Here is a 13,844-nt window from a genome sequence, read left to right on the forward strand (position 1 = left end):
CAACTCTTATATAAACCCAAACTCATTATCGTTAATGATTTGACGCCTTTCTGTGTGTTACCTGTTTTAACAGAAGTCGCTGAAAACTTGCAATATTGGGGGTCACAGAAATAGTTCGATAGTTTGTGCAATCAAGTTAAATCTTCTCTCGTTTTGAAATATGGTGTAACGTGGGCTGATGTAGATTTAACCCGAACATGACTGCCTATAATGTATTTGCGAAGAGCGAATGCAGTTTCGCACCATTGCTAGTTTGCATCATTTAACCATAAACGACTAAGGTCGGATGGAGTGCTCTAGAACCACAGGCAGAGGCAATTTAAATTAGAGGTGTATCTTGGGTGCAAAAAAACGACCACGCAGGGGTTGAAACCCCTGACCTCCCGGTGGTTGGCAGTGTGACATCTTAACCACTCAGCTACAGTGCCTTTGATTTCTCAGTGCCAAGATCTCATTCAAAAGTATAAGCGTTAGAATTAAAATCTAACCGGGTCGTTATCCACATCGATTGTCCTCGCAATTGCACAGAAACACACATTACCAACTCTGGTTGCACGCTCAAACTCATTCATTGCACCAGGTGATAATTTGGATGGGGTACCATTTTGGTTCAGCCGAGGTGCCTCCAAAAGGAATTCGCTGTTACGCAAAAGATTTCCCAACTCGGGTAACTGGTAAAAGTTTGAGCGATCTAGTTTCACAATTTCTTGGTTAGATTCTTTTGGCTCGCAGTGAGTCTTGAGAATGTTCATATAAGCTACTGGACATACGTCATTGAGGTCAACTTCAATAATTTGGTCGCTATCTATTGCGATTTTACATTTGAAGCATGGTGCATCCAAGGTGAACGTCTCAAACTCCCCACCTGTAAATAAAGGATAACTGACAATTTCAAAAAAGCACACAGTAAACAAACGCTACATGCATATGTAGTTTATTAATTGCTCTTATTTGTCAATTATTACTTTTCCAATTTCTCAGAAAATTACTAGACAGTACCGAAACCAAAATTTTAAACACATGAAGTATTTTTTGCATATTACTGTAGGAGCTGTGGACCCGCTTAGGTCCACATAAGCACCTAAAGTCCCTTATTGTTCCGATCCCTGTTGAGGGGGGAGGAACTATATACTCAAATCGGTTTTTTTTGTTCAGTCAATTTTCGCCGATCGACATAATCATCGTAGAGAGTTGAGACTGGTATCATTAGAAAGCACATCCAGCGTAGAATATGGAATGGAGAAGATTTTTTTAATTTTCGTTTTCTACAGGGAGTTATCGAGGTTTAAACTTCTGAGAAAAGTAGAGTGAATTCACGTTGTTTTTATTCAAAATTTCCGAAATTTTTGCCCAAATTTTCCTCAATTTTGCTAAAATTTGTTAAAATGTTTAAGAATAGTGTCGTTCATTTTATTTCTAAAGACAAACAAGCAATGTTGATTATTTTGATTTAATTTTTTCGGTCAAAACTTCTAGCTAAATATTTCAAAATTCAGCCTTTTTCATCAAAAACAGCACGAAATAAGCTACTTTAGTCCACTTTGATTAAATTTGCCGGCAGTACACCCCCAAACAACACTAAAACAATCTTTGTAGACTCAAAAAGGGGCTATTGTTACTTCAACTTCCGCTGAGAGTGCTCTGTAATTAAAACTTTGCCGTTTTTTGCTAACTTTACTCGTTGATTATCAAAAATGCAGAATTTATTTTTGAGTTTTCAACTAAAAAATTATCTATATCTACAACATTCGAAAAATCAATTGTTCCTAACGGACAACAAGCATTAGCAGGGCTAGTTTCGGGCCAATCTTGGACTGCTACAATCCAAAAAGAATTCGGATTGTAATCAGTCGGCCTTTTTTTTGAAAAAAGACTTTTTTAATAATGAGGAACAGAACATATCATATCAAAGCTCAGGAGTGATAGGTCCAATTAGCTTCCTAAGCAGCTCCAAGCTAACACATTTAGTTTTTTTCTTGTAAGTTTATGGTCGTTTCGACTTTTAAAAATAATTGATTTTTAAATAAATAATGGCTTAATGAACTTTTCCTTTGTTTTTTTTTCTTCTTAATTTGGTCAACTTGTAGCTTGGTGTCAGCAAAGAAAGAATGCTTCTTCATTCTACTGATTTAAAAATTAGTCTCAATTGCGGTTTTAAGACTGAAGTTATTGTTTTCTGGCTTTGATACTACTAGATTCAAGATTTTTTTTATTTTTGGATATTTGCCAGTTTTTCACGTTTTCTAGGTTTGTCACATTGTCACATTATTGAAAGTTCTCATACCACATTATTAGCGTTCCCAAGAAGGCACAATTGAACATATTAAAATCCTGAAAGATATAGATTATCGTTTTAACGACCTCGACACTTCTTTCTTGAAGAAATCAATTGAATTTTTTAATTTTGTCTTTAACTGTAATTTTTACATTGTCGTTTTGGTCGTATTAACCTAGTCTCAGTAACGAATGGCAACACTAAACATTATAGGTGTTTGAAGAAGTCGCAATAGAAAATATTTTGAGGATCAAAATATGGCTTGCCGGTTTTGACAGCATTTTCTGGCAAGTTTCCATTGAATTTTTGTTTGTTGTTTTTTTTTGTTGTTCTTTTTAGCTGCTTAAGAAATTGAATAGGGACAGGTCCTAATGCACTTCTATAGAAGCATTGGCAATCGTAAACCTTTGGGATATTTAATTTGATTTCTAATGGTTTTAATTACTTTGAAGTTAATTGTTTAAAAAAAATCAGCAAAACTTTACTGTTTTTCTTTTTTGTCTAATTATTACCAAACCTTTTTATGGACTGCTCCCACATCTTTTCTGGTGATTTATAAGTTATTTTGTTTAGTTTTAGGTTTATCTGACGGAATGTTGACTTGTTATTAAATTTTGTTTTTGAAAACGGACAAAGTTTCTGATGTAATTAATGTTTGTTGTTGTTGTTTGATTTTGCTGTTCGTCTTGACTCGCTTTCTTAATATTGGCATATCACAGCAATCTAATGCATCAATTTTTACTCCACTGAGTGATTTGCCTTGGAGGCTATCTTATCGTTCATACACAATTTTTTGGAAAAATACTTGGGCTCTTTTGTGATTCCAAAAAAAACTTTTGGGTTTTTCTATCTGTTCCTCATTTGGTAGACAATTATGCCAAAACTGTGGATGACCGGGGTCAGAACTTTATGTGCCATCGCACATTACCGATCCGCCTTGTAGAATTCAATCCTTATAACCGTAACAAAAAATTTAAAGCCTTCTCTTCTCCGTCGTAAAATTGACGAATTGAGATGAGAAATCACCAAATTAAGGAAAATAGATACATTCAAAAATTTGTAAAAGAAAAGAACAATTCACAACTTACTTAGATTAAGTTTTTGCACAATATTCTCACCGGATATCATATTAGAACCCTTGAATTTTACAATAAGCCTAATTGTAATAAACCATCTCATAGCTCCAGACTTGTCCCTGATTCTGTAACTATATTGGCCGTGTTCTGTCAAAAAGATGCCTAAACTAAATTAACAATTGTAAGCAATTAATACTTCAGGACAGGTGTTTCTATTTCATTTAAGCAAACATATTGAGAATTTAGTTCTTGAGTTTGCAGTTTGAGTTCCTCTATAAAAAGGACAATGAGTAGGAAAGATATTCATCCAAGGACTGCATCAAAATCAATAATTTACAGTTGATGTACAGCAAGTATACCTGGGTGTACAACCTCAATTTCGTACCCACTGCAAAGACTATCAAAACTGACCGACATTTTTTACGTGTCACAAACTAAAACCTATCAAAGCTGAGCACTCCTCCTCCTGCCTTAATCGTAACGTTTGTTTATTTAACGCATGCAGGTAGAAAAAGAAGGTTTCGAATCCCGGTGGGGTCATTTTTTTCTACCGCATGTCGGTCAGGAGCAATTCTTCCGACATTAGTCGGTTTATGTTCCATATTGTACTTTGGATGTTTGCTAACTTGAATGGAATTTTGCCCTACTGATACGCTTAATATCTCTGAGCGCTACCCATTCTTAACCACGTGCACTGACCACTCGGCTATCACCCCTTGTTTTCGCTATTCTGCAACCGAGTTTATTTTAGCAACAAGCTTTACTTCGGATGAGAGCAAAGAGATCACCCAAAAATGAAGAACGAAAGCGTGAAAAAGTCACTTGAGAAGTCAAAGAATGTTCTAGAAGAAAAGCGCAAAATGTTCGAGCGAAAAAATTGCATAAAAAAGACCAACACGTTTACAATAATTGCTATGAACTTCGTTCAAGAGCAATTAAAAATGATGAAAAGAGAACTTTATGCAATCAGTCTACTCCACATTTTAAAAGACCAATCAATCAGAAACAACAATCAAAAGTACCTATCTGAAGAAAATCCGAAATAACCCTAAATTATTGTAATATTTGTGGATTCTCGACAAGAAGAGTCATTCAAGCTGATATTTCAAAGTTTGGCTTCGTAGTTGAAGAATCGACTGATGTTGCCGATGATTTGACATTTCTAGTTCACCTCTTTGACGCCATCTCCTGGTCATCTTAACTTATTTAAACTAAGGCCACGTCTCTCAAGCAAGCTTTGAGAAGTCAATTGAAACTCAACGTCATTTAACATAGTAAAATATGGTTGAACGACACAGTCTTTCGTTGTATAGTATAAATGGGCATCTAAATGAGAAACTTTTGAAGTCTCCAATATACAAGTCGCCACCGGCAGAAGCTCAAGTGCTGATGTCCATGCTCTCAAAAAGGAGCTCACAAAATCAATAGCAACATAGAAGTTGGTAGTTGGTTTTGTTATAATAAGTCCTTCTGATATAATATTATTAAATCAATATTTACAATCAATAGTTACAAGTGGTTTCAAAACAGATCTGCTTGATGAAAACTATTCAGCTGCTAACTTTGTGAGAACTGTCGGCTTTAATACGAACTTCAAAACACCCAAAACGGAAGTTCAACTTGTATCCTTAGTAGCAGTCAGAAAAGTTCTTCGATCGAACTCCCGTTCTGTAAAATATTTTGATGAGGCTTTATCCATCAGTGCATTTTTTGATCGGACATGCTTTCAGCTTTCTCATATATGAAAGTGTTTATTTAACTTATGTAATAAAAATATGATAAGCAAAATAGTTATTCTCGTACAATCAAATGCCACTGTGGATTCTCCATACATTATGAGACAACAAATTATATAGAGCCCGTATAAATCATTAACCTAGAGATTTTGTGTTAACGGACGCTCCGTTAATGATTTTTTGCTTTTGTCTAGTGATAAATCTAAAGACGTGCAGATTATGCAAATTTGTATTCAAGAAGTGCAGGAATGATCTACCGACACTTTATTGTAGTAAGCATTTTTGCGTGGAACCGAATCAATGGGTATGAACTATTTTAAACCTATATCCGGTCCTGTTGTCTGACTTCATTGGGTGTAAAACAACTATGAAAGAACTTATGCAATAAAAACATGATTTTCAGAATAGTTATTCGTGCACAATCAAATGCCACTGGGGATTCTCCATATGTAATGAGCTCAATTTCTCTCCTGTGGATGCTTACTTACTCTTAGTATTTTTTATTCTTGCACCTTGTTAATATGTCAGTGCAATTTTCTCCCCGAGATAATCCTGTAATGGCTTGATCGGTTCTGTCCATCTAAATCTATTATTTTTAAATGGACTAAAATCGAGGGTCACAAACATTCCGCCGATCATCGAATGAGACGGCCAAAGTTTATCGTAAATATCTAAAGTACACTTCAATAGAAAAATGGCTGTGATAGAAATTCACTAAGAACAATTCAATAGCCACAAATAGTCTTGCATTAAAACAATTTTGCGTAAGCAATTCGAAAAGTTGAATTTAAAAAGATAAAACATAACCCCTTAACGTCGGGCAAATTGCTCTCAAACGACCAGCGAGCGGTTGCCTTCGTCAAGAGCTAGCAACGGTTTAGTGAGGCTAGCTCTAGCTTGATTCGACTCTGCAACTTGCTAGCCTTGTTAGTAAATCAAATAAAAAACTGATATTTTAAAAATTTGCAAAATATTTTAAAATTTAAAAGAAGAGCTTCCAGATTTCGCAGTGAAAAAGCTCAAAACTTTTTTTGTCTCTGAAGTTATGTCAAGTAACCCATTTGTAAGACTTGAAAAGCTTCGTTGGGCCAGTAATAATCGTTGAACTGAGAAAAGGACAAACATTGAAAACAAATCGCAAATCTTAACAAAATCTTATTAAAATTCAAGATATTAAATCTTCAAAACCATTTCATTGTCTCAAGGGACTATCCAGTATCCCTATTTCAAGCTTTGATAAGTTTCACTGGCTCATAAAGATCCACAAACTTGGAACATGATCAAAATTTTTAAAGTTGAAAAAAAAATAAATTTTATTAAAAAATTGCTAAAGCTGGAGTTATTAAAAAAAATTGATAACCATTCTATTTACTCTAGAAACTAGGAGAAAGCTTATCATAAAACCTTGGAGGATGTCCCTAGGACCCTGGTGCCGGAACGAAAGATTAAAATGCAAAAAGATTCAAAAAAAATTGAAAAATTGCAAATATTTTTTTGAAATTGCTTATATTAAAATCTTGAAAAACATTCCATTACATCCAGAAGCTATGCAGTAACCTATCATCAAACCCTAGTGGAGGTCACGTGGCTCTTGAGGCTAGAGAAATTAAAAAAATTCAAATAGATTCAAAAAACTGCAAGTTGAATAAAAAACTGCTAAAACTTTGAAAACTAATCCAAGGCCAAAAACATTTTCCAGTACTTTATTATCAAAACCTAACGGAGATGATTTTCTGTTAGGCTGAAAAACCCGAATAATGACATGTAAAAAAATTTGCAAGTTCTGTAAAAAAAAAGGCTAAAAATCGTGGTGTTAAAATCTTGGAAAACATTTCATTACACTTAGAAACTTTAGGTTAACTATTGTCAAAACCTAGAGGAGGTTCCTCTGCTCTTGAGTCTAGAGAAAACTAAAAAGCGACAAAATATTTCAAAAAAATGAAAGTTTTCTAAAATTTCTCATATTAAAAAATTGAAAGCTATTCCATGGCAAATAAAATTTTTTCAGTAACTTATTATGAAACCCTCAAGGACGTTTTCTGGCCCCTGCTTCTGGAAAGACGTGAACCAAAAATAAATGTCAACAAAATGAAATTTGCACGTTTTGTCAGAAAATGCTAAAATTCGTGATGTTGAAATGTTGAAACCATTCCACTACCACTAGAGACTATGCAGTAACCTATTATAAAACCCTAGAGGAGGCTCCTTGACACCCAGGGCCGAAAAACTCAAAAAAATGACAAAAATTGTAAAAAAAAGATTGAAAAAAATTGTGAAATTTAGTATAAAATTGCGTGTTATTAGCGATCGGTTGTTCGTCAGTAGCCACGGGGGGGGGGGGGGGTTGGAAGGTACACCGGGGGGCTGATGGGGAGGGGGCAACAGTGGTGTGTGGTGGGCAACAGCGCGGTTGGGGGCAATAGTGGGGTGGGGAGGGGGTCAACAGTGAGGGTGTCTTCAACCTCTAAGAACCGCCCTTCACACCATAATTATAAGTCTCCAGAAGTTTGAGCTGAAGCAGAGCTGAAAGGCTCTAAGAGAACTTAATGACCGCTGGGCGCTACATGTTTATCCCATTCTTGAGAAAAAGTCAAATGATTCAGATGAAAAATCGGTCAGGCAAAAAATTGCACAAAAAATACCAACAGGACTAATATAATTGCTACAAACTTTGTTTGAGAGCAATTCACAATAAAACTGAGAAGAATTGGATCAAAAGCTGTCAAAAACGGATTAGCATTTTAATTGTTTTTTAAACAAAAATTTCCAACGTTAGAAAGAGGCTTTGAATGCATAAAAAATCAAAAGGAAGTGGCAATATGCATTGACGTTTGAACATAGGTCCTCTTGCAGAGCAAGAAAAGAATGAGAGCCATGAGAAAAGCGGAAAATTTAACTTAAAAACTTGAGAAATAGGTGCCCATTTTACAATTGAAACGCATTGTTAGGCTTTCAAAAACACTGGTATCAATTTCAGATGGGTTACATATTAAACAGCATCAACTAAAAATCATTTGCACAAAAACCAGATTACAAAAAATTGGCGAATGTGACAAAAGGCTAAAAACAGTTATCTATATGCTCTATTCTGTTAAAAAAACTTCAAAGTCGACTCATTCACATAATCAAAAAATGTCTCGCGATAAACAAAAATCTGAGGTCAAAATGCCACATGAACAAAACTAATTCCTGTAAAAAACAAAAGACCGATAGAAAACTAATACTCCTCTTCGAGTCGCTAAAAACTAAGAGAAGGCCAATAATAGTCTCAGCTATCGCTTTGCGTCTAATAAACAAAAGCTCAAAAACGGTCAAGCGAGAACTTTGCCTAAAAAAACCAAAACGTTTACAATAATTGCTTCAAACTTCCTTCGGGAGCAATTTATCAAAGTCCAAATCATTGACAAAATGGCCTCAGCTAAACAAAAACATAGCCAGAATACTCTAGAAACGATGCAAAGATCTGATCTACTTCAAAAACCTAAATTTACTATCGGGAAATGTTATGCCAACCTCCAAAACTGGAACAACTAAAAATATACATTACAGAATCTTCAAAAACACTTTCGACGTTCAAAACGGATTTTATTATTTTTTAGATCAGGGAGGGGGATTAGGGGGGGGGGGGGGGTAATTAAGATTGGGTTAGGTTGGGGGTAAGCAATTGTTTGGGGAAATGGAGGTGTTGTGTGGGAGAGGATGAGTGGGCAGGGTGAGAGGTTGTGGTCGAGGGGGGTAGGGTCGAAGTGAAAAAGGGACCAACATTTATCCCGTCCTCTTCGATTTGAGCAGAACTTTGCATCCTCATTTGAATTTTTAAAAAGACACTAACTTTTCTGAGAGATAAGTCAAGCATAACCGACTAAACGTCGGAATTGCTCTCGAACGACTAGTGGGAGCTGTAATCAATTGCAGTCTGCTTCAGTCGGGGGGGAGGGGGAGCCTAAATGGGACTAAATAGTGGGCTTCAAATAACCACATTAGAGGTTAACATATACCACTATTAAGATTCAAAGTAAAAAATGACACCAGTTTTGGAGCACTTTTCATTTGATCTTTAGTATTAAATTGCCGCCAATTGAGTTCAGCTGCTTGAAATTGTGCTTGAGAGAGAATTTTAGATCACGCGAAACGCAAAAAGTCAAGGGCGCAAAAGTCACTCGAAAAGTCAAAATTGTCAAGCAAAAGCAAAATTTTGCATAAAAAAGACACACACGTTTACAGTAATTGCTATGAACTTCGTTCAAGAGCAATTAAAAACGACTTCTTTTGCTTCTAGATCAAACGCCTGAACAAAATCAAACTGGTTAAACATAGCCGGCAGATTGCCGGAAAATAGCCGCGATAGACGCTTGTGGCGTTAAATACAGATCGACCACAAGTCCTTTGATAGACCACTAGACTTTTTGGGTTAGCTTCGGACTGTCATTTTATGAGACACATAAGCTCTATAAGGAGACAGCCCTAATAGGACTTTTCCAAATTAGGATCTTTTCCGTTTGTGCCCCCTCAGCTTAGTGGGCGCATATTATTTGCACACCCCAGATGCACGTGCAAAACTTTTTTACATAATGACTTACTATGTAATGGCACGTGCACTGCAACTGGGGGGGGGGCATACCGTACTGGGGGCGGGGGCACAAATGGAAAAGATCCCAAAACTAATATTTGAAATCAAAAACTCAAGATTCTAATAATCAAGAATTAGGAATTAGGGCATAAATGATTGGCACTACTTAGATGCATACTATTGACCTTTAATAAGTAAAGGTTCAAAAAAATATTTAGAGTTCCATAAGTGAGCTCAGAAGTCATTTTTTAAGTGAGGTGAGTCATTGAAAAAGTCAATTCCAAGAAGTCAGGGTAAGACGAAACAAAAATCTGTTTGACGAAGTAAAAAAACATAGCAGGACAAGTCCTGACGTACAATTCAAAGAATTTTCATTGACTAAACAAAACAGTAGACCTAGAACGGACTATGAGTGAAATGGGAAAATAATTTCTAAAAAAATCAGATAAAAAAACAAAAAAAAAACAGAAAACCAATGTCAAAACGCCGCTAGCGAGAATAAAAACCCCCAGCGAGAAATGTCAATCTGATTCTAACAAATAACTAGACCTAGAATGAGCTCTGAATGGACTGTGAAAACCATTTAGAAAAAAATCCGGTGCAAAAAATTGAAAAAACAGTAAAAGTCAAAGGGAAATTGCCGCATGAGAACAAAAAACCACTAGCGAGAAAGCGAATTTTTGTTCAAATACCGATTTGTCACTCTACTTTAAATTTAGAGAGAAAAAATTTCACGCCACCAAACCACTCGCTTTTTCGCTTCATTTCATGTTTCGGCGTGACCAAAATCATTACTCCAATTTGACTTCAAAAATCATGAAAATGTGTGAACAGATCTTTAAAAAAAGACAGCGCCCCAATAGAATTCAAATTTTTTGAATTGTAAAAAAAAATTAGGAGCGCTATAAGAGCCGGCTGAGAAGATGAGGGCGGCTATTAAAAAAAAACAAAAGAAAACCGATAGAAAACCAATAATCTACTTTGGTTCTTAAAAATAGATTATTACATCAGGAACAGATAAGCTTCCGCTAAACAAGAATTGTGCAATAGTAATACCCTTAATTGAGTAAAAGACACATACAATAAGCTACCAGGAATTACAGGCCCATTATTTAGCTCTAAAACGCAATTTCCGGCTGGCCTAATAATTTAGTCTTTCTAAAAAGAGGAATTTTTGGCATTTTCCATGAAAATTGTGTTCACTCTTTGCTCTCTATATGAACTAAGATAAATGTCAGAGTTGCTAACGTATCAAAACTGTGGGACTATCTAAGGTGTAATAATATCAAAGACAATTGATGCGCAATCTCAGCCCACTGCAGTAGCTTAATATCTAGTACCATATTTTGCAACATTACAAATTAAACATTTATATTTCTGTAACGCACTTTTGAAGCAGTATAATTTAGTGCTTTGCCATACAGCTACTCCAGCATAGCTCCGTAAGTATAGGGAACATTGATCGCACGAAGGAAGCGAAACGAAAGAAATACCTTCTCCGCACGGATTTATGCCGAACTTTCTATGAAACTTGATCAGATCAGGAGTGACGTGTTGCAAATTCCCACCCAAGTGCTTCTCTATAGTCAATCCAATTCCAGATATCTTGATCAGTATCGAGTTTATGCCAGACTCAGCCATTTCAGCTAGAAGGTCAATCTGGTCTCTGTTCCAGAGGTATGCAAAGGACACCAAACTGAGTCTGGCACAGATGGATTCGACTCTGGTGCGTTGATATGTAGAAGCTATAGCTCCACTGGTAACAGCTTCGATGTCGTATTTCTCTTTCGCATCTTTCACAAGTTCAAACATGTCTTCTACTTCGTCAGTCTCTCTTGGCTTGTATACTGAAAAACCAACTTTGCAAATTTATTTCCACAGTTCATTACCAGCTAAATGAAAGTTGAGATCTGAATAAAATCCATCAAATTTCAGTGAAAAGTTATCTATAGATTAATTGCTACTACATTTTATGTATCTTGCATAAATATAAAATACACTACGATCGCCTGTCATAGTCAATTCCGAAAATACCTAATATTACACACTAAATCTCATAGCAGTGTGTATGCACCCGTATATAATTCACGGTTATCGTTTTCTAAAGTTCGCCAGCAAGCTACAAGTGGTATCTTGTGATCCATTTTACTGAAATTAAAAGTTTCTGAACAAATTGCTCACAAGAGCATTGTAAATAGTGAGTCTTCAGCTGTGGACACAAACTGAAAAAGATACTGCGTACCTTTATGCCCCTGAGTGCATTTGTTGGTGATGGTTCTTCTGATCATGGGCAGCTGCATAGCCTCTGCCAGAGTGTCAATTGCATGGTGGCCCACAGTCTGGTACATGAAGCTGTCCAGCTCATCAATTCCTGCAAATTCAACAAAATAATTACAGTTAAACCAAAACGGATAAGCGCTATTGTAATAATAATAATTGTGGTTTCTGCGTAATCGCAGCGAAACAGCATTAGGCCTACAGTAGCCTGTTTTCAGCTGCCCTTTTTCTTATTATTCCCCACATTTCAGACTGATCTTTTTATGAGCAGCATTGCTCTTTTTTTGGTGACTATAGCCACCTTTTTTGCGTCTGAAACTTTCACGTGGTACCATCATTGCAGCCAACATTGGTCAGGCTATGGTCAACCTGAAGCTATGGTTAAGTAAGAGCTCATCCTCACACAGACAGCTTCACGGAGGCAGGGGATTGAACTCTTCAATCATTGGCGTGTGAATCACACACCTTTCCTCTCGGCTATCACGCCACAGTTAATCTTTATGTAAAAATATGGCACCTGCGTCTAGGGTTTCAAATAATAGGCACCCACTAAGCTGGGGGGGGGGGGGGGGGGTCCAACAGAAAAGAATCAAAATTTGTCAATAAATGGCTGTAATCTATCAGTGGAAGTGGAAAATTGTAACATTACCTGGAGTAGGTGCCATATTGCCAAGACACACAATATCATGACCTTGTCGCATACACTCCACAATTCCATAGGTACTGTCCTTGCCCCCGCTGACCAGCGCCAAAACCCTCATCCTTCCTGGTTTCCTTCAATTCTCTATCTCCACTAATTTCTACTCAAATGTGTACCAGTCATTCAATTTAACACAAGAAATCATCATCACCTTACTGAAAGAAAAATACGGACAAGTCAATACTACTCTCATTTGACTTACTGTCGTGAGATGAGGACTCATACACCCGAAGACTGCTGGAAACAACGCCCGACGCCCGATAAGGCTAGGTGTCGTGCTCTAATTTATAAAGAGATGTAAAAACGTATTAATTGAGCAAAAACTGATCATGCTTTTTGGGAAAATCCTTAGATAGATGCCTTAAGGCAAGTTTCTTGAAAAAGATTTTGAAGCCAAATTACAACTTAGTTAATTTCTCTTTTGCTCAATTTTGTAAAACAAACACTCAAAAAAGACTACAACTGGCCCTACAGACAAATTGCATGACTATTTTAAGTAAGCAGATTCAATTCCACATAGCAAACAAAACTCAATTATTCTACATCTTATCTTCAGATGCCTCAAACCGAAGACCATCAATATTGGGGTCTAAATAAGTTTGGGAATCCTCGGGCAATTCGAGCTCAGCCTTGTGCGCTCAGTTTTAAGCAAAATCAAATACCTTTGAAAGTAAGAATTGAAGTTTTCAAGTCAGTTGTACTCTCTCATCTTTCTTTCAGTGGAGTATTCCTCCAAACTCTTACAGTGAAAAACAAACCGCATAAACAGGCAAATTAACTGGGGAATAAAAGTTTGTTATTTTCGTCAAAAATTTGACCACTCCATTGATCTTCTCATTAAGGATCTATCCTGCCAGCCGAATTGTTTATCTCAAAAGTTAGCCTAATGAAGCTACAAACAGATATAAAACAATGGGAAACATCCGAAAATTTAAAAATGTTTACTAGTCGCCATAACGCCAGACAGAACAACAGAACAAATCAAATTATTATAAAAATGAAAACGAAAACGAAGTGGAGTAACAAATCTTTAATCTTGAAAAGCGTTCAAAAATGGAACAAATTGCCCTCTTCAATAAGAACTTTAAACAGTAAAACTTGCTTTAAAAATGTTTTAACCGAGTTTTTGCTCGATCAACACAGGAAAGTACCCGTTAATAGACAAATAGGAGCCTTCATATCCTATTTTTACCTATAAAAACGAACAGCC

At 36.2% G+C, this 13,844-nt stretch overlaps 1 protein-coding gene across 2 annotated transcripts in view; it reads right to left on the bottom strand.

The window, feature by feature from the left end:
* The window catches only part of LOC142339022 (uncharacterized), a 41,703-nt gene extending 28,884 nt beyond the window's left edge, over positions 1-12,819 (bottom strand). The window contains exons 1-4 of one of the 2 annotated variants that reach the window (XM_075388639.1): positions 12,584-12,819; positions 11,900-12,028; positions 11,151-11,504; positions 489-865 (exon numbers count right to left, since the gene is read on the bottom strand). In XM_075388639.1, the coding sequence (XP_075244754.1) occupies positions 489-865; positions 11,151-11,504; positions 11,900-12,028; positions 12,584-12,695 (972 nt within the window). In that variant the 5' untranslated portion in view covers positions 12,696-12,819. The remainder of the gene's footprint in view (positions 1-488; positions 866-11,150; positions 11,505-11,899; positions 12,029-12,583) is intronic. The other variant, XM_075388640.1, reaches the window with a different exon arrangement.
* Positions 12,820-13,844: the final 1,025 nt, after the last annotated feature.

Source organism: Convolutriloba macropyga, chromosome 5, assembly GCF_964194025.1.
Source record: "Convolutriloba macropyga chromosome 5, txConMacr16.3, whole genome shotgun sequence".
NCBI classification, from domain to species: Eukaryota; Metazoa; Xenacoelomorpha; order Acoela; family Convolutidae; genus Convolutriloba; species Convolutriloba macropyga.